At 37.3% G+C, this 22,278-nt stretch overlaps 1 protein-coding gene across 3 annotated transcripts in view; it reads right to left on the bottom strand.

Moving 5' to 3' along the window:
- LOC106056023 (probable serine/threonine-protein kinase MARK-A) overlaps positions 1–22,278 on the bottom strand; it is a 198,534-nt gene that overhangs the window by 31,583 nt on the left and 144,673 nt on the right. For all 3 annotated transcript variants that reach the window (XM_056019720.1, XM_056019719.1, XM_056019721.1), the window contains one exon: positions 19,740–19,925. In XM_056019720.1, coding sequence (XP_055875695.1) covers positions 19,740–19,925 — 186 coding nt within the window. The remainder of the gene's footprint in view (positions 1–19,739; positions 19,926–22,278) is intronic.

Below are 22,278 nucleotides of genomic sequence, written 5' to 3'. Positions count from 1 at the left end.
TGTTCGTCCTCTGGAACAACACGTGAGGCACGTCCCATCCTGACTTTGTTTACATGCATAGATTCCAGATAACACTCGGTGCTGTGTCATCTCGCCGGGGTCACACATAGTGACCTCTACCTGTCACTGTTCATTCGTAACACTGCCCCCTTCTTAGATCTGTTCGTCCCGAACAGATTCTATTTCACCACGGTACTGATGGAGTCGGTCAACGTGGACAACCTTCAGCTTGGACCGTGGACTTTTCTGTATCCGGTAGACCACGTCGTTTATTCTTTTTACGACACGGTATGGACCTTCCCAGTCTCTTTGGAGTTTCGGGGATCTGCCTTTTCGTCTCTGTGGGTTATAGAGCCACACTAGATCATTCTCATGGAACCCCGACGTATTGGCCCGTTTGTCATACCTCGTTTTCATCAGGTCACTGTTGGTCTTGATGTTTCTGCGGGCCAATACATGAGCATTCTCCAATCGTCTTCGGAGATTGGTGACATATTCAGTTGAAGACACTGGCGTATCTCTCGGAATCCCAAATAACAGATCACATGGTAGACGAAGCTCACGACCAAATAACATCTTCGCTGGGGTATATCCTGTGGTGCTATGAACGGATCCTCTGTATGACATGAGGAACATGGGGATATGGGTGTCCCAGTCGTCTTGTCGGTCATCAGTAACCTTAGACAGATGTTGTTCTAGGGTTCTGTTGAATCGCTCCACCATTCCATCAGATTGCGGGTGGAGAGCTGTCGTGTGAGTCTTTTCGATGCCAAGTGTCTTGCACATCTCCTGGAAAACTTTGGACTCGAAGTTCCTGCCCTGGTCAGAGTGCAACTCATTAGGTACACCAAAGCGACTGATCCAGTTATCCACGAGTGTTTCGGCCACTGTGATAGCTTCTTGATTTGGTATGGCATAAGCTTCTGGCCATTTGCTGAAATAGTCCATGACTACCAAGATGTATTTGTTTCCTTTCTTGGTTTCAGGAAATGGGCCTGCTACATCTATTGCGATCCTTTCGAATGGAACACCAACATTATACTGTTGCAAAAGACCCCTAGTTTTGCGTCGAGGGCCTTTTGCTGCCGCACATATGTCGCACCTTCGACACCATTCCTCTACATCCTCTCTATATCTGAACCAGTAGAACCGCTGACGAACCTTTTCCAGAGTCTTATTGACACCAAGATGAGATCCGCTAGCGCCATTATGCATCTCTTTCAGTACTTCAGCAACTCTCACCTTCGGTAACATCAGCTGAAGGCGATTGGATGTTCCATCAGCAGATTCCCAAACTCTTTTGATGACACCATTGACCAACGTCAGCGAGTCCCACTGAGCCCAGTACGCCTTGGTGGCTACCCCCTTCTCAGAGATGTCTTTCCAATCTGGCCGTTGTCCATCTTCTTTCCATAGAAGAATGGGAGCCAGATCTTCATCTTGCATTTGGTCCTCTCGAATCCTTTTATCACACCAGGGTCCGGAAACATCTACTCCGAGCCGAAGACAATTGACAGCTACCTCCTTTTCTTCAGCCTTCTTGCAGTGCTTACATTCTGCTTTGCAGGGTCGTCGAGACAGTGCATCAGCATTCTGGTGAATTTGCCCTTTTCGGTGCTTAGTTTCAAATTCATAGGTTTGAAGACGTTCGATCCACCTTGCCACCTGACCTTCAGGGCTCTTAAACGAAAGCAACCATTGCAGAGCTGCGTGATCTGACCTTAAGATAAATTTCTGCCCGTATAGGTACTTGTGGAAATGTTTTATTGCATCCACAGCAGCCAGCAATTCACGTCTCGTCACACAGTAGTTCCTTTCAGCTCTCGATAGGCTTCGACTGAAGTATGCGATGACTCGTTCAGTTTCATCCACCTTTTGGGACAAGACTGCGCCTATTCCAGTGTTGCTTGCATCTGTGTCGAGTATGAATGTCTTCCCTGGAATGGGGTAGGCCAATACTGGTGATGAGGATAGTGTGTTTTTCAGCCTCTCGAAAGCTTCTTGACATTCAGATGTCCAAATAAATGGCCTCTTTTGCTCTGTCAGTTGATGAAGGACCTTACAGATGTTTGAGAAATTTGGCACGAAACGTCGGTAGTATGTACAGAGTCCCAAGAAACTTCTCAGCTCATGGATATTACTTGGCGTAGGCCATCGTTTCACTGCCTCAACTTTGTCAGGGTCAGTGCTGACTCCGTCATTTGACACAATGTGACCAAGGTACTTAACGTTTTTCCTGAATAAGGAACACTTCTTTGGGCTGAGTCTCATTCCCGCACTTCTTATCCGTTGAAATACTTCCTTCAGATTTGCAAGGTGCTCTTCAAACGTTTTGCCAATGACAATAATGTCATCAAGGTAAACAAGGCATGTAGTCCAATGAAGTCCTCGTAAAACCCTCTCCATCAATCGTTCAAAGGTGGCTGGTGCGTTGCAGAGACCTAATGGCATCACAGTAAATTGCCAGAGGCCATTGCCAGCAGAGAAGGCGGTTTTCTCTCTATCATTGGGATGCATTTCAACTTGCCAATACCCACTCTTTAGGTCGAGAGTAGAAAATACCTGGGACCCTGCAAGCGTGTCCAAAGTATCGTCGATTCTAGGAAGTGGATAACTATCTTTATGTGTGACTTCATTCAGAGCTCTGTAATCTACACAAAATCTCATAGATCCATCCTTCTTCTTTACTAAGACAATAGGCGAACACCAAGGACTATTTGAGGGCTCAATGATTCCTTGCTGCGTCATGCCCTCTATCATGTCCATAGCTTCTTGTTGCTTTGCTAGCGGCAAGCGACGTGGTGGCTGTCGAATCGGTCTGGTGTTTCCAGTGTCTATTCGATGTTGTACCATGTTTGTCCGTCCGCAGTCTGTTTCATCAGATGGCAGAATATCTTCAAACTCAATGATCAACTGTTCCGCTTTGCTGTACTGCTCATCTGATAAATTCACTTTCATTTCTGTCAGGAGCTTGGTAATTTGTGGATTGAAAGGTTTGGTGGAATTAACGATCGTGATATCATTATTACAGTTTCTGATCAGGTCAAGAGTATTACATATTGCGATGGGGCTGTCTTTCTCTAGATGTCTCTCCTGTAGGCCGAGGTTCATGATTCTGACAGGCACCTTTTGATCTTTTCCGACAAGGACCAATGTTTTTCCTACTGCCATTCCGCTGTTGTCATTTTCAATGCCTTCCACTATCGCCGTCATCGTTGCAGTTTGACCATGCTCTAACTTTCCCCAGATAATTGCTTCAGACTGAGCTGGCAAACTTGTATCTTCTGTTAAAAGGATTCTTCTTATTTGACCATTCTCTTCATCTTCATCCCCGAGCAAGGGAATCTCAACATCACCACATTTCAAAGTACCACCTCCGATGTTCAGAGAGAATTCACATTTCTGCATAAAATCGAGCCCAATAATACAGTCATCCGTAATGTTAGCGATCAGAAATTCATGTATAAATGACTGATGCCCGAGCTCAAAGTTTATATTTGTCAGTCCATGTATAGGCATCATCTCTCCACTGGCCGTCTTCAAGGAGTAAGAGTTCACTCTCTTGATTTCGTTCTTTTTGACAATGTCTGGACGAATGACTGAACGTGAGGCACCAGTATCTAGAAGAAAACGGTAATTTCGAGATCCAATTCTACCATTGATGTACAGACTTTTCTTCTTCCCTAACACAGCGACTGGAATTATAGTTGCAGGGGCTGTCATGTTCTTGATCGCCGATTTTTGCCCCATAAAACCGGCGAAAGTTAGTTTCCCTGGTAGACAAGAGCACCTGACCTTGCATCTGTCTCCGGTCTGTGCTGATACTCTGTTTGTCGGGGAAATCTTCTCGTGCAGTTCCTTTGTAGATGGCCAGGTTCTCCACAATTCCAACAACGTACACTGGTTCTATTCTGTCCTTCTTGCTTCTTATTTGGTCTGCGTTCTTCTAGCACTTCAGTTACCCTTCTGAGAAGTTGTGTAAGATCTTCTTCTTGGACTTCCAGCATACGCCCATGATGGATATTCTTAGAGGCGTCTTTGGCGGCTTCATAGGAGAGTGCGTAGACCAGAGCTTCGCTGGATTTGCGCTTACCACTGATTCTTATTGCCTTCTTCAGTTCTGGATCTCGAATAGCATCAATGAATGCATCAGTGATAATGACGTCCAGAAAGTCTTGTGCTGCTGTTGGATATGCCAAATGAGCAAGACGTTCTATGTCCGCCTCTAGCTCTTGCAAGGTTTCACCGGAGCGTTGTTGTCGGGTTTTCAACTGAACTCTATAAACTTCTTGTAAATGTTCGTCTCCGTAACGGAGCTCCATAGCCTTAACAATGGCAGCGTAATCTTGTTGATTTGTTATTGACTGAAGCAGTTCTGCTGCCTTCCCTCTTAAAGCTAACACCAGAGCAGTCGCTTTCTCTTCTTCAGTGTTCCAGTTATTAACCTTGGCCGCTGCCTCAAACTGTCTTTTGTAAACAGTCCATGAGATGGATCCATCAAACACAGGCGGCTTTATCTTCCCAGAGATTTCGGGCACTAATGTTTTTGTTCTAGTACCCCGTTCCTTACTCAGTTGTTCTTGGACATGAGTCCTTATCTCTTCCATTTCTTTTTCCACAGTGTTGACTCTCTGGTCAATCTTCTCGTTCATAGAGCTCATCTGTTCATTTACTTTTTCATTCATGGCGTTTATTTTCTTGAAGCTCTCCTTCATTAAGTCCATCTGGCCCTGCATGTTACACAGGATCTCTGTCATATCTGGGTTTAATTCAAATATGTATTCATCTGGATCTTGATCTTCCTCAATAAGGGCCTGTCTTAGGCGTTCTGTTAGTGTTTCTTTGTTACCATTGAGCTGCAGACCTCTCTCACGAAGTTCTTGCCTTAATTCTTTGACCAACAGCTGGTTAAGTAGTTTCCTCGAAGACATTTCAGCCAAAAAACATCCCACTTCTGACACCAATTGTTACGTATTTCTGTTTTTCTGGCTAAATGTACTAGGCACACAAATAAAAGAAACACTGCAAAGAACTTGACGACTCAACTTTCAGCTTTATATAACTTTATTGAATTATAACTATAACAATTCGTCACTGTAACATGGGGCTCAAGTCCACTCTCTTCTACTGTCTCGCACAGTAGAGAACAGTATCGACGACTGTACTGACTCTTTTCACATGAACTCTCTGGTTTATAAAGAGTCCCTAATCGCTTGTCTATTGTTGCAAAAACACTGCTAGTACCCTCTGGAACAACATAGGAGGAAACATCACATCCTGTTGTTGTTTATACATGTCGATTCCAGAGGATGCCTGCTGCAGTGTCATCTCGCCGAGGTCACACGTAGTGACCTCTAACTGTCACTGTTCATTTGTCACAATGCCCCCCTTCGTAAATCTGTTCGTCCTCTGGAACAACACGTGAGGCACGTCCCATCCTGACTTTGTTTACATGCATAGATTCCAGATAACACTCGGTGCTGTGTCATCTCGCCGGGGTCACACATAGTGACCTCTACCTGTCACTGTTCATTCGTAACACTATCTTCAATTCTGAAGAAACATCCGAAACATGTAAAAAAACAACAAATAAACAACCCGGGACCGTCGAGATAATCAGTTCAGAACCGCACGACAAGGTATTGCTCTTAACTTAATAACAAACTGGTTACAAACTAATAGCCTGACGATTTTAGATAATCTTTCAGCATTGATTTGTAGGGATGTAGATCTACATAAACTAAACTTCTGATTTAGCACTCTTAAGATATATATATACTAGACAGCAGGGGCGGACTGGGTGTCAAAATAGGCCCGGGCATTTCTATATAATCTGGCCTTCAAGTTCTATATCCTATGATGGGTATCCATTTCTAGGTCAATTTTTGTCCGCAAAATCATTATATTAATATTGACGTGAATGTATACAGTGAACTCTATATCTTAATAAGAAACATAGGCCGTATGTTTCTTTTTAATCGCTAAAGGTGTGGGCCCTTAAAGGATGAAGCCTACTAGTAGCACTGTCTACGAATGAAAGCTATTACATTATTTCGGAAAATTTGTTAAATTAAAATAGTGTTACACTGTAGAGTATGTGAAAGATTTGTTTTTAAACAGAGGGCCTTTAATATTAGAGAATATTATAAAACCTCTAAAAATTTGATGTGCCAAAGTGGCATCAATGTGGCCATTTCGGTGGCCCAGTCAGCCCATTTTGGTACCGGCCCACCGGGCATTTGCCCGAATGCCCATATAGCCAGTCCGCCCCTGCTAGACAGATATTACCCGCTGCCTGCGGGTCTTAACTTGCGTATTTCTGATATAGTCACTGTTATAGTGCATTAGAAACAATTAAAGAAAATAATGTTTTAAGTAAAGCGAATGAATGAATTCGTGAATTATAAAATATTATGAATGGAGCTTAAAATAGCTAATTGACCTGAATTCAATTTTTTTAATGAAAACGTTGGCGATCGAATGTAGATGCTTTAGAACAACAAATTTAAATGTTAATTTGATTAAAATATGAAATGAATAGACTATAATTAATATGTTCATGTGTTTAATTATAAAACTATCTTTGCGAAGAGAAGTTCTATCATCTTAGAGTTGAAATAGAGCTTTAGACCTAGGAATAGAGAGAAGTGTAACATTTCGTGTAATGTCTAATGAAATGAAAGAATGTTCGTCAGCTATTCTAATTTCGCAGATATAACGAACGAATTTATGTAAAAATGCTTTTAAAACACAAATTTGAAGGTTAATTTAATTAAATAATGAGATCAATAGACTGTATTTTGTATTTTCATGTGTCAAAGTAAAAAACTATCTGCGCAAAGTGTAGTTTCTAAAATTAGATCTGGATCTAGATCCTTTCGATCTTTTCATGTAAATATGGTAAACATAGCCTAGATAGATGAAGTTATAATGCTTTCATAGAGTTGGAAAACTTTTTTCTGAGGGTCTTAAGTTTGGTTAGGGCTACAATACATAAACTACGGTCTAAGTTAGCACCCAAAAAACATTTCTGCCAAGTTTTATCAAGATTGGTCAAACGGTTTTGATTTCTATTCGACACACACATACATACATACATACATACATACATACATACATACATACATACATACATACATACATACATACATACATACATACATACATACATACATACATACATACATACATACATACATACATACATACATACATACATACATACATAAATACATACATACGCCTTACATTCTACTTTATAGTATAAGATCATGGGCGTAGCCAGGATTTTTTTCGGGGGGGGGGATTTTTTTTCTCCCCCCCCCCCCACCGGCCCCCACTCGCGAAAAAATTTTTTTTATATATGTATGTGTGTGTGTGTGTACATAATTTTTATAACATTCAGACCCTTCATTCTTTCGTAACACGTTTTTTGTGCTCTAGAATAGGTTCTTCCTGTAGTTGGTGGAAAAATTGTTGACTCCCCGCAATTGCCAGCAAAGGAGTCTGGGGGAGCGCTAGGAGCCAAGCACTATTTCTGGTATTGAATGCCAACAAAATGCGTATTCTGATGTATCTACAGTGCATTTTCCTGTTATTAAAAAGTCTTATTTCTAAAATTAATGTGCTATTCTTACTGACTTAGACCCTCCCGCGCCGTTCGGCGAATTTGCCGTCAAGCTGTTTCCACAAAAATCTTTCTTCCCACATTCTCTGAGGACCTCTATGAATGTGTGACGCCAAGTTTTATCGCAACTCTTATTATGCGTAATTAATTTTGTCGAAGAACATGTCCCGCAAACCTCATGCTACGCTCTGTCACAATCTTACTAAAGGGTGATCTTACTAAAGATGTGTGACCTATATATATATATGTTTATATCGAAAAAAAAAAAAAAGAAGACTAAAAGCTATTGAAATCTGGTTAACTTTTAATTTTCCTTCCAAAACATAGAAATAGTTTTAAGTATTGTTACAAATGAACAGTGACAAGTAGAGGTCAACGTGTGACCCTAGTGAGATGACACAGCAGCCAGTGTTCTCTGGAATCTACGCGTATAAACAAAGACAGGATGTGACGTGCCCTCACGTGTTGTTCCAGAGGACGAACTGATCTACGAAGGGGGCAGTGTTACAAATGAACAGTGACAGGTCACTACGTGTGACCTCGGCGAGATGACACTGCAGCAGGTGTTCTCTGGAATAGACATGTATAAACAACGACAGGATGTGATGTTTCCTCCCGTGTTGTTCCAGAGGATACTAGCAGTGTTTTTGCAACAATGGACAAGCGATTAGGGACTCTATATAAACCAGCGAGTTAATGTGAAAGTCAGTCGTGAGTGAGTCGTCGGTACTGTTGTCTACTGTGCGAGACAGTAGAAGAGAGATGTGTACGACTCGATGCAAGTTAACTAGGGTAGAGTTAACTGGAGTGGACTACTGTCGTTAAAGTCTATACAGCGAACTACAGTGGACTTGAGCCGTTACAGTCGATACAGTCGATGTAAGACGTGTGCGGCTCTGATTCGGTAGACTTGAGTACGACTTGGTTCAGCTTTGGGAGACCTGGAGCGACACTGGGAAGTGTGTCGTTGGTCTGTTCTGTGGAATACGGCTCAATGCAAGTTGAGAAATGAATTGCAACGAAGTGAAGAGATGAATTGCAACGAAGTATAGCTAACTGTAAACTGACAGATATTGTACAGTCTTCTACGCTACATGTTACAGCAACTAATTAATAGTCAATAAAGTTATATGAAGCTTGAAGTTGAGTCGTCAAGTTCTTTGCAGTGTTTTTATTTGTGTGCCTACTAATACATTTAGCCAGAAGATTCAGAAATACGTAACAGTATCTATTATAGATTGTTCCAGATATATATATATATATATATATATATATATATATATATTCTAGCCTGACATTACCCGCGGCCTGCGGGTCTTACTTTGTGTTTACTAATCTAGTGCATTGGATTTAGATGTATGTTAAACTTAGCTAATGATCCTTTCCAGTTTTTCTCTTTCGCTACGAAAATAAAATTAGTTTTTCGAAAATGGGTTTACCCAAAGTAATACATTCATATCTATTAAAAACGAAAGGAGTGATAGATGAATAGGATATAAAGTACAATTAAAACGGGTTTACCAAATTTGTTAAATGCTGGGATTATAAGTAAGTTAGGACGTTCTGAATTCGCAGATATATGGAACGAATCTATGTAAAAATGCTTTTGAAACACAAATTTGAAGGTTAATTTTATTAAATGATGAATCAATAGACTATATTTTGTAGTTTCATGTGTCAAAGTAAAAAACTATATGTGCAAAGTATAGTTCTTAAAATTAGATGTAGCCTAGATCTAAATCCTTTTGATCTTTTCTCATGTCAACATTGTAAACAAAGCCTAGATCCATAAAATACTATCGCTGTAATAGAGTTGGTCTTCCTTTTTTTTTTGTGTGTTTAGGGTCTTAAGTTTGTTTTAGGGCTACAATACATACACTACGGTCTAAGTTAGTACCCAAGAAACATTTCCGCCAAGTTTTATAAAGATTGGTCAAAAGGTTTTGATTTCTATTCGTCACATACATACATACATTATTTACATACATATATATATATATACTAGACATATGTTACCCGCGACCAGCGGGTCTTTATTTGCGCATTACTGTCGATATAGTCACTGAGAGTGTTTTGTAAACAATTAAACGAAATAATAATGTTATAAGTAAAGCGAATGTGTCAATGTAAAAATAGTGTGAATGAAGCTATCAAATCAAAATAGCTAATAGGCTTAATTAAATCCATTTTTTTTTCAAATTAAAACATTTGATTGTAGGCCTACATATATTTGATTAAAATTTGAGATGAATAGACTAAATTTTGTATGTTCATGTGTATAAAGTATAAAGTAGATCTTGAGGTAGACGTAGATCTAAATCTACACTAATCTAGAGTTCTGTGCTGCGCATGCGTGACCTTTTTTTCATGAATGAATATAGGCCTATCTCAACACGGCTACGCAGCTTTAGCGAACAGCGAACGAATGTATTAAAAATGCTTTAGAAAAACAAATTTGAATGTTAATTTGATTAAAATATCAAATGAATGGACAATAATTAGTATGTTTATGTGTTAAAGCATAAAACTATCTTTGCGAAAAGAAGTTTTATCATCTTAGAGTTCAGTAAGAGTTTTAGACCTAGGCCTAGGAATAGACTCAGACCTCAGAAGAGAGATGTGTTAATGTGTAACCATTTGGTAATGTCTAATGAAAGAATGTTCGCCAGGAAATCTGTAGATATCAGGAACTAATTTATGTAAAAAATGCTTTTGGATAATCTAGTGGATTGGATTTAGATGTATGTTAAACGTAGCTAATGATCCTTTCACGTTATTTCTGTTTCGCTACGAAAATAAAATTAGTTTTGAGAAAATGGGTTTACCCGAAGGAAGTCGATACATTCTTATCTATTAAAAACGAAAAGAGCGATAGCTTTGTTAAATGAATGGGATTATAAAGTGAATAATTAAACGAAATAATGTTTAGTACGCGATTCATGAATGAATATAGTTCTAGGCCTATCTCAACTCGGCTTCGCAGCTTTCGTAAACTAATGTAGCTTTAGAAAACCAAATTTGAATGTTTATTTGATCAAAATATGAAATGAATGGACTTTAATTAATATGTTTATGTGTTAAAGTATAAAACTATCTGTTCGAAGAGAAGTTTTATCATCTTAGAGTTGAATTAGAGTTTTAGATCTAGGGATGGGATTATAAAGTAAACAATTAAACGAATTAATATTTAGTACGCGATTCATTACGGAATTGTCTAATGAAAGAATGTTCGTCAGGAAATCTGTAATCACAGATATAAGGAACTAATTAATGTAAAAAATGCTTTTGAAACACAAAATTGAAGGTTAATTTTATTATATAATGAAATCAATGGATCTTCTTTTGTATTTTCATGTGTCAAAGTAAAAAACTATCTGCGCAAAGTGTATTTCTTAAAATTAGATCTAGGTCTAAATCCTTTCTATCTTTTCTCATGTCAACATTGTAGACATGGCCTAGATCCATAAAATACTATAGCTGTAATAGAGTCGGACAACTTTTTTTTTTTTGAGGGTCTTAAGTTTGTTTTAGGGCTACAATACATACACTACGGTCTAAGTTGGTACCCAAGGAACATTCCTGCCTAGTTTTATCAAGATTGGTCAAGCGGTTTTGATGTCTATAAGTAACATACATACATACATACTCCACACATTCTACTTTATAATATAGATATTTATTTATTTATTTATATATAAATTTATATATAAATTTATATATATAAATAAATAAATATATATATATATATATATATATATATATATATATATCATGGGCGTAGCCAGGATTTTTTTCGAATTCCCCCCCCCCCCAATCCCGCCGCGGAATTTATATATATATATATATATATATATATATATATATATATATATGTGTGTGTGTATGTGTACATAATAAATCTTTATTACATTCTGACCCTTTCGGAAGACGTTTATTGTGCCCTAGAATAGATTCTTCCTGGAATTAGTGGAAATCTTGTAGACTCCCCTCCTTTGCTAGCAAGGGGGTCTGGGGGAGCTCGCAGCACTCACCAAGCACGAGGCGAAGCCCCGCCGCCGAGCACTATTTCTGGTATTGAAAGCCAACAAAATGCATATTCTGAGGTATCTACAGTGCATTATCTTGCTATTAAAAGTTTTATTTCAAAAACGTAATGTGTTATTCTTAATAACTGAGACCCTCTCGCGCAGTTCGGCGCATTTTCCGGCAAGCTGTTTCCGCAACTCTTATTTTGCGTAATTCATTTTGTCGGAGAACATGTCCCGCAAAACCTCATGGGACGCTCTGTCACAACCTTACTAAGGGTTCGACTCCAAGTTCGGCATATGATTTCTTTGATTTAGACCCGATCTCTATGACTGACTCCTAAAATCTGTCTTAGCCATCTTTGTTGAGCCACATTTAGTGTTTTTCAATTTCGGCAGAAGACTATTCACACTTTATTGATGGAGCCCAAGCCACTGGTAGAAATTTGTAACCTTTCTTGACTACGCTCTTGGAATTACATGCCTGTATTTCGTTTTAGATTTTATATCGAAAAGGAAAGTTTTTTCGTCAAAATCATCTGTTGATGGGTTTTAATTCAAAACCCCATTTAGCTACGATCATAGAATTTGGTGACTGTAGTTTGCTTTAAAATAATATTGAAGAGAGAGGTTTTCAACTCTAAACGCTCTGTAGGGGAATTTTAAACTCAAAACCACCTGGAGGGGTTTTAAACTTTAAAGAAAAAGCCATCTGGAGGAGGGGGATTTAAACTCAAAACCCCCTTTGGCTACGCTCATAGCATTTTGAGTGCGTAATTTGCTTTTTTTTAAATATTGAAGAGGTAGTTTTCAGCTTCAAACCCCGCTGGCGGGGGGTCTTAAACTCAAAACCCCTTTTGCTACACTCATAGGTTTTATAGTGTGTAATTTGCTTTTTTTTTAAAATACTGAATATGTACTTTTTAGCTTCAAACCCAACTGGAAAAGGGGGGGGGGGGGAAGAAATTAAACTCAAAATCCCTTTAACTACGCTCATAGAATTTTGAGTGTATAATTTGCTTTTTTTTTTATATTTAAGAGGGGGTTTATCGTAAATTTTGGAGGGGGGGGGGTTAAAATCAAAATCTTTCTTCATTTTTTTGTTTTGTTTTATAGAAGAGGGGGATTTAACTGCAAAAACCTCTGGTAGGGGGTTTAAAACTCAAAACCCAGTGTAGGGGGTTTTAAACTCAAAGCCCCTTGTAGGGGGTTTTAAACTCAAAACCCACTGGTAGAGGGATTTGTATCTCAAAACCCCCTGATAGGGTTTTTTTTAAATCTCAAAACCCCCTGGTAGTGGTTTTTAAACTCAAAACCCCCTGGTAGTGGTTTTTAAACTCAAAACCCCCTAGTAGAGGGTTTTAAACTCAAAACCCCCTCGGCTGTGCTATGGTAAGTGATGATTTAGTATTAAAATCTCACCTAAAATAAACAAAATGAAACCAAAAATCAGTCACTTAATTCCGTTCCGGGGGAATTTCATTTCGGGGGGGGGGGGTGAACCCCAACCCCCCCCCCCCTGGCTACGCCCATGATATATATATATATATATATATATATATATATATATATATATATATATATATATATATATATATATATATATATATATATATATATATATATATATATATATATATATATATATATATATATATATACTTGCCTGACATTACCCGGTCTAAGTATGTTTAGGCTACTAATCTAGTGGATTGGATTTAGATGTATGTTAAACTTAGCTAATGATCCTTTCAAGTTTTTTCTCTTTCGCTACGAAAATAAAATTAGTTTTGCGAAAATTGGTTTACCCGAAGCCGATACATACGTATCTATTAAAAACGAAAAGATATTACAATTAAAACGGGTTTACCCGATTTGTTAAATGAATGGGATTATAAAGTAAACAATTAAACGAAATCCTATACTCTTAAACGAGCAATTCTTGTATGTATGTATATATATTTATATATATATATATATATATATATATATATATATATATATATATATATATATATATATATATATATATATAATTTTATTTCAAAAACGGCTCTAACGATTTTCTTTAAAATTTCAAGGTATGTGCATAATAGTGAGAAAAAAATTCTTAACTCATTGGCCACATCGGGAAAACTCGAGGTCGACCGTTATATCGGTTTGAAAATGCCTCATTATCGAAAAATTAATTTTGGCTAGAATGTTTTATGAATGAAAATTTTCCATGACGTAAACGGGAAAAACGCTGCTTACGTCACTAGGCTTATCGCAGTACACTAAAATATTTCTTTGCAAACAAGAACAAGTTTTAAAGAACCATTAGACCTAATTAAACATTTGCGCACCATCTTACTGTAGATTGATTTATTATTTGAACTATGAAAGAGAAGTAATGAAATTAAATGTGCCGATGTATGATTAGTTATTGTGTTTTAAGTGCTTAATAAATTGTTTACTCTTTAATTGCGTAGAGTGGTGTAAATACCTTTTACATTGTTGTTTATTTTGCTGGTGACCTCCAGCTGTCTCGTTCTGTGCTATCTTCTATGTCAGCTAAGGCAAGTTGGCGCCTAAACTGGTCTTTTAAGCGTTACGGTGTTACGTCGACCACTTTTTAGCTCACCAAAAAAGACTGCCTTTGGCATACGTTCGTCTGAGATTCGTCTCCCATACAGGATACTGCTCTGTCCAGCGTAACTGTCGGACTTAAAGAATTCCATCTATACAAAGGACGCGGATACACAAAATAAAATCTGCTGCCGAGGACAGACGCAGACGCTAAAAGAAAATCTTAATCGATCACCGCGGACAATGGTTAAGCTTGCCCTGTATGTGGCAAAATATGTAGGTCACATCTGCAATCCTCATTAATTTTCGGACTCGAAGACAAGGCTTATTATTATTATTATTTTGCTGGTGAATTATTACCATGTGTTCATGCTTCGGTGTCTACTGTCCTGTACCAAAACAAAGGAAATGGTCATAACACAGCTTCTCTGCGCCTTACTTGCTCACACTAAACATGATATCCATCTAGCGGTCAACGAGTTTGCGTACGATGCAGCCTCTTTTGATTTAATTATAAACCTCGGTAAAAAGCTTGGAATTAGGGCGTGTTGACGCAAGGCTTAGGAGAGATCTGAATGGAGAGATCTGTAAAAGCAGTCCATATCCCTCCACGGGCTGTAGCACCACTGGGATGGATGGATGGATGACAAAAGCCGGTATGAACTTCTTATAGTCCCACAGTCAGGCTGGGCAGGGCACGTATCCCGTATGGGGGACGAACATATTTTTCGTCGAAACATAGGTGCCCCACGGAAACATTTCTTTAGAAAACTAATGCAATGGTTTAAGTCTATTAAGAAAAAATTTGCCAAATCTGAATGGAGAGATCTGTAAAAACAGGCCATATCCCTCCACGGGATGGATGGATAGATGACAAAAGCGGTTATGAACTTCTTATAGTCCGACAGTCAGGCTGGGCAGGGCATGTATCTCGTATGGGGAACGAAGAATATTTTTTCGGCGTAACAGAGGTGCCCCACGGAAACGTTTCTTTAGAAAACTAATGCAATGATTTAAGTCTATTAAGAAATAAATTGCCATTTTACTTTGTCACAAGTGCCTGTTTTACCCTATAACGTAGAGATTTGCGTCACTTGATGTTTCGTACTAAAGCCATAATGAATGTATACTAATTCCATAATTAAATGTCTGAACGTAACCATCTAAGAAGTAACACTGCAAAGACTTTCTTCCAAGCCAATAATAGTAGGCCTACAATAGTTTTACGCAAAAGATGGATTGTAAAACTATAAGACGGATGTGAGATGTGGTTGGTCTAGACTATAGGAGGACTTAAGAGACTTTATATTTAATCGCGTGTGCAATTACATTTAGAACTAACAGAACACTAAAGCAACTCTTCAGATTAGTAGTCTTTATCTGATCGTTCATTTTTGTAATTACAACAATAGCCCAATAGTTTTACGCGAAAGAAGCAATGTAAAACGTTAAGACGTTAGCTGTGGTTTTCTATAGGCCTACTGTTGGGGGGACTTTCTATTCAAATCGCCATGTACAATTACATTGAGAACTGACAGAACGAAAAATCAACTCTTCGGATTGAGTCTTTACCCGATCGTTCATTTTCGTAATTACAACAATATTCCCAAAATGACTTCGGGTATATATCCTTCCTTCCCAAATTATTCATCCGAGTGAGGCTCGGTCACCTGATATTAATTTTTATTACGCGATTCATGAATAAATATAGGCCTTTCTCAACACAGCTTCGAAGCTTTCGTAAAGGAATGTATTAAAAATGCTTGAGAAAACCAAATTTGAATGTTAATGTGAAGAGAAGTTATATCATATTAGAGTTTTAGACCTAGGCATGGAAAGATGTGTAACGTTACGTATTTACGGTATTGTCTAACTAAAGAATGTTCGTCAGGAAATCTGTAGTCACAGTTATAAGGAACTAATTTATGTAAAAAATGGTTTTGAAACACCAATTTGAAGGTTAATTTGATTATATAATGAAATCATTGAACCTTCTTCTGTATTTTCATGTGTCAAAGTAAAAAACTATACACGCAAAGTGTAGTTCTTAAAATTAGATCTAGATCTAAATCCTTTCGACATTTCTCATGTCAACATTGTAAACAAAGCCTAGATCCATAAATACTATAGTGTCTATAGCTTTAATACAGTCGAACAACTTTTTTTTTTTTTGAGGGTCTTAAGTTTGTTTTAGGGCTACAATACATACACTACGGTCTATGTTAGTACCCAAGGAACATTTCTACCAAGTTTTATCAAGATTGGTCAAGCGGTTTTTATTTCTCTTTGTCACATATAGGCCTATGCATACATACATATATATATACAGAGAGAGAGAGAGAGAGAGAGAGAGAAAGACAGAGAATCTCAGATAAATCAAATACCGTTAATTACATTTTAGTGATGATCTAGTATAAAAATTATATCTACCATAGCCTTATGGAGAGATTTTTATACCATACTTTGGTGTTAGGAAGTTGTGTTTCTTAAAAATCCGGAACATAATATTAAGATAAAATTTGATTTTGTAACGTTTAAGCAAGAAAATTAATTGTAGTATAACATAGAAGTGCGATTTAAAATAAATAGAGTTAAAATGTTTTTCATAAAAATCGGAACAACCAATTTTGTAAATGAGAAGAAGATTATTTGTTTTATTTGTTAGAAGAGGGATTTCAAACAGTTATTTGGCGTTAGTGGATTTTTCTAATAAAATTCGGAACAATTTTGGCGACGATTTGTAAGATTATTGATGTTATGTAGGTCAATTTCTTTTTCAAAACTAAATCCGGAACATTCTTTACCTATTAAAAAACTTTTTCTATGTTTCAGCAAGAAAATTAAATTTAAAATAAGTCTAACAAACCTAATTTCGTCTTTTCCCCGTTATGGGGACCACTAAAAGTGATTTTCAACAATCGTTTCTAGTAAATTACTTTCTTATTTTACAATCCTGAACAACCTATTGTCGATAATTTTGAAAAAAAGTCATTTGACATACATTTTTTTTTAAAGTTGAAAATACGGAGCGATTTGATGTCGATAATTAAACTATAGTAACGTATTGTCCAAGAATATAAGTGTAATGTTAGTCAATGATGCGATTTCAGACAATCATTTCACATAATTTATTTTTTATATAACAATTTCAGGAACAACTTTATAGTTAATGAAATATAAGCCCGTATGGAGATTTTCATTTAGCATTTATATGCTATTTACACACAAAAAAAAAACCGGAACAACATATGATTGATCAAGTGTTTTGCAACCTTTAAGCATGGAAATTAAATATAATATAAATTAGAAGATCAAACAGACATTCGTTGACATTGATTTGTTTTCACAAAACCATCCGGAACAATCTATTATAGATAGTTAAAACTATAGAGATGTTTCTAAAGGAGCATTAAATGCTAAATCAGATTTCCAATTGCTTTAGTGTTGTTGTTGTTTTTTAAATCTAAACGTGACGGACAGACCGACCTACAGACAAAATGTATAAAAATAAGAGGCTATTATCCTGATGGGGCCTTAAACAAAAAAAAAAAAAAAAAATCTGATTATTTAGAAATTTGTAAGGAATTGTCTTTCGGGATATGACACTTTGTGCTGTTACGATACTGCACGAAAGTCGCTGCAAAAAAAAAAGTCCATCTTAAAAAATGTGCGTAATATTTACATACAAAGTCCATTATTAGCCTTTATAAACAAAAATAAATGTTTTCTTTTAATTTTAGCAGCTTCTAGACAAGAAAAAACATTATTAACTATTATTTATATTTGTTGTAAACATTTCTTGTACATTTTATAAATATATTTGACTTAGTGATACTGAAAATACACAGAAATTATCCATCTTTGTTAGCATATTATAACATTGCCTCCCTTAAATTTACGTAAGGCTATGTGGGACACTTGACACCTTTTTTTTTATTTATTAATCAAATTATTCCAACCTTTATATGTATACTCCCTATGAATAGCCATGAAAAATGTGGTTAAAAATGTTTTCTTGTAATGGTTGTCATGGCAACGGCCGCCTTATTGGACCGTTAAAGCTTTAAAACTATTTAAGCTATTGCCAAACAAAAATATGCAATATAAATATAGTAAAAAACTTTTTTTTTTTTTATAAAAAAAAATACAACCTTGCTAAAGAAAAACATGTTTTCATTTCTCTAATATTTTATTGCAATAAGGACAAAATATTAACTGACACTTAAAAAATGTTTTATAGAAGTTGTTGTACATGGTGTAAATAATAAGCTGGACAAGTGTGATTGATTTCTATGCAGAATTAGTGAAGGAGTAGTAAAAATAAAAAGTTAATAAAAATAGTGTTTTGAGAAAATCGAAAAAACGAAGAAAAATTGGAAAAAAGACAGCTGTAGATACCTTACAAAAATAAATTATTAAAAAAAATAAGTAATTATTTGCCAATCATGAAAATGATATTTTTATGTCCATAAATGTAATGAATGATGGTTGAAACTGAAAATCGAAATTTTTTACCTTTTCACCTAAATTTAGTGTTTTAGAATTGGTGTATTTTTATGAAAATATCGCTTGCATAATTTTATAAATTAAACAATTTGCTTTTAGAAAACCAAAAGTAGCCGTTGCACCTAAACTTTTCAAGCCGCTATACACTTATAGAATTCTCCCCCCAAAAAAATATATGTCATTCATTACTATAACGGTATAATTTTGGATCATCTAGAATATGTCAATATTATACATGTAACGAATATATTCATTTCATATTTTAGCTCCTTAAAGTTTAATTTATTTTAGAATTTTAGTAAACCATTGCATAACTTTTTATATGTACAGTGAAATATTGAAATAAAATATTATTTCCTTGGCTGACATAGAAGAGAGCACCTGGTTGTATGCGGCCTCAGAACGAGACAGCTGGAGGTCACTCACGAAGGCCGCGGGATACACATTTGAGACCAATAGAAAATCTGACAAAAGCTGACGGCGAAAAGAAAATCTAAATCGACCGCCTGCTGACAATGGTTATGCTTGCCCTGGATGTGGCAAAATATGTAGGTCACAGCTGGGACTGCGCAGCCACGGGAAATACTGCAATTTTAAACTTTGAAAAAAAAATTGAGCGTGTTCTCTTTGTGCACATGAATGTTTTTACTTAGTTTCATCTCTTGAAGGGTTATAGTTTCATCAAAAACACGGGTTTCGAAAGTCAAAAAAGATCGAAAACAAAAAGAGTTTATAAAAATGTCTATCTTTCTTAATATTTGTTCAACAATGATGAATGTGGTATCCTCGGTCTTAGAATTACGAGTTCTATCCAAATTAAAAAAAAAAAGCTACTTGATCATTTTGAAATATTTGTTTTGGTTCCCTACAAATTTTGGTTTATAATTAGTTTTTAATACAATAGGGAAATATTTAGGTTCCTCCTCTGTTAAAAAGCCAAAGATCATCTATATAATACACTTATCAACATACATGCGCGCACACAGACTTGATAATAGAATGTATATACTAACCTCATAAAAAGATAAAATTCCTTCATATCTTGTGTACTCGCCAGCTACACCTGGTCCCTTAACTGGGGCTTTCAGACCAGAGAGATTCGGACTCTTAAGAGTAAAAGATCGTCCATAAGTAATCAGACCAACCACGAGCTTCTCTCTGGGAAGACCTTGGTTCACCCAGTAGTTTGTTGCAAAGTGCTTATGGTAAAAAAAAAGTTAAGATATTTATGTATATTTATAATTGCTAATCTGATATTTAGCTTAAAGCGGATTATGAAAGTAAAGTGGCAGAATAAAATCATCAACTAGGAAGCCATGCGAAGAGCAGGGTACCAAGACACCAGTACTGTTATCGACAGTAGACGCCTCAACTGGTTGGACATGTACACCGATTGTCACATGGGCGACTTCCAAAAGACATATTGTGAACATTTCCTGAAACCGATGTCTAAGGAGACAGCTTCATTGAGCCAAACGGGACTTAAGGGTCTAAGTAAGTATTTTTCTGTTAGAGGGCAGGAGAGCTGCAGGCCGTCTTCTGCGCTGATATATTTAGCGTGACATGAAGCACTTCAAATTAACACCAACTGGATAGGCCCACATAAAGGGCAAGCAGGTAAAAAGATGAAAACATTTCAAAGGCCTAACCTATCTGTGTGGATGACTCACGAGTCACTTGACTAAAGTAAAGGATTTCTCAGAGTGGACAGGTACGACAGATCAACATTTCTGGCCGAATGTGCCAAATTAAGTAATATCGTCTGTTTTGCGGGCATGGGCGGACTGGCTATATGGGCGTTCGGGCAAATGCCCGGTGGGCCGGTCCCCAAATGGGCCGGTATTACCACAACAATAATCTTTTTGTTTTAAATTACGTCTGTATTTTATAAGACAGGGGCCTCATTGATGTCTCTAAGGCACGTATTAAATAACTGTATGCATGCAACTGTATCGATACATTTTCTAAATAAATAGAATCATTTTGAGGACAGGTAGACCTAGAATTGTGTGCCCATCGTATAATATACAATTTATGGGCTGGATGGTATAGAAATGCCTGGGCCGATCTTGACACCAAGTCCGCCCCTGTTTGCGGGTCACGACTCCTTGAGCATACCTGGTTTCCCATGCCCGGCCCGGCGAGGCCGGCGTCTGTGACACACGAGGGAATCCTTCTTATTTTTATGCTGTACAGCAAAATAACTGCCACCACAGTTGACGGATGGTAGCAGGTGTTACAAACTGTGTTTATTGTAATGGTAGGGCTAAATTTATAGCTTTATGGCTGAAACGAGATGGTGAGATTCTGGCCGACAAGTCCACAGTGAATGTAAGGGTAGATGACATGTATGTCAGGACTGAGTTCTGGTCAGCCTGGGTCTCCTGTTAACTGAGGAGGAGAAGGGGGCAATTCAGGTTGTTTTCAAAACTGTTTTTGTTTTGGATTGTTTTACTTTGTGAAAATGGAATGTAACTCATAATAAAGTAAAGTGGTTTTGTTCCTAGTTCAGGACAGATGGACTTTTGGTTATAGATAGAGTTGAAGTGTAGACTCTAATTATTTGCTTTGTGTTTGTGGTGATACCACGTCTGTTCCAGACATTTGTAGAGTCTGCCATAGGATGCACTGGCCTTGGCGATTTCACTATCGATTTTTCCATTTCTGGAGAGTGTGCTGCCAAGATATTGGAATTTGTCCACTGCGTTTATATCCTGTCCTTGTTCGTATTGATGGTAAGGCCAAAGTCTGAGCATGCTCTCAAGAAGTCACTGACGATGCTCTGCAGATCGTTTTCAGAGCAGTCAATTAGGGCACAGTCGTCAGCAAATAGCAAGTCTCTGATTACTGCACATTTGTTTTTTATTTTGCTTTAAGCCGCCTCGGGTTGAATAGGCCACCATCAAATCTGTATAATATATTTATCCCGTTGTTTTCTCTATTTGTGAATGCATCTGTCAGCATAGCGGAGAACATGATACCGAACAGTGTAGGTGCTAGGACACAGCCTTGTTTTACCCCGTTTGATACTTCGAAGGGCTCTGATGGTTCTTGGACAAGAGCCTTCATGCCATCATTAATTTTTGTGGACAGCCATACATACATGATCTTCCAGAGTCCTTCTCTGCTAACAGTGTCGAGTGCCTTTGTTAAGTCGACATATATTGAGAACAGGTCAGCATTTTGTTCTTGGCATTTTTCCTGGAGCTTCCATGCTGCAAAGATCATGTCAATGGTTCCACGCTCTTTTCTGAAGCCGCACTGGCTTTCTGGTAGTAGACCATATTCTTTGTGTTGCATGAGCCGATTTAGTAGGATGCGTGCAAGGATTTTCCCAGCAATAGAGAGAAGAGATATTCCTCTGTGGTTGTCGCAGATCTGGCGGTTTCCTTTTAGCTTGTATAAATCAACAATTGTGGCATCTTTAAAGTCTTGTGGTATTGACTCTTTTTCCCACATAATTAAGAAGAGCTTATGAAGTCTTTCAATCAGGGCTAATCCACCTTTTTTGTAGACCTCTGCGGGAATGGAGTCAGCCCCTGGGGCTTTTCC

This window comes from Biomphalaria glabrata, chromosome 2, assembly GCF_947242115.1.
Source record: "Biomphalaria glabrata chromosome 2, xgBioGlab47.1, whole genome shotgun sequence".
NCBI classification, from domain to species: Eukaryota; Metazoa; Mollusca; class Gastropoda; family Planorbidae; genus Biomphalaria; species Biomphalaria glabrata.
Note: the sequence above shows the minus strand (reverse complement) of the source record. Positions and strands in the feature narration are given on the sequence as shown.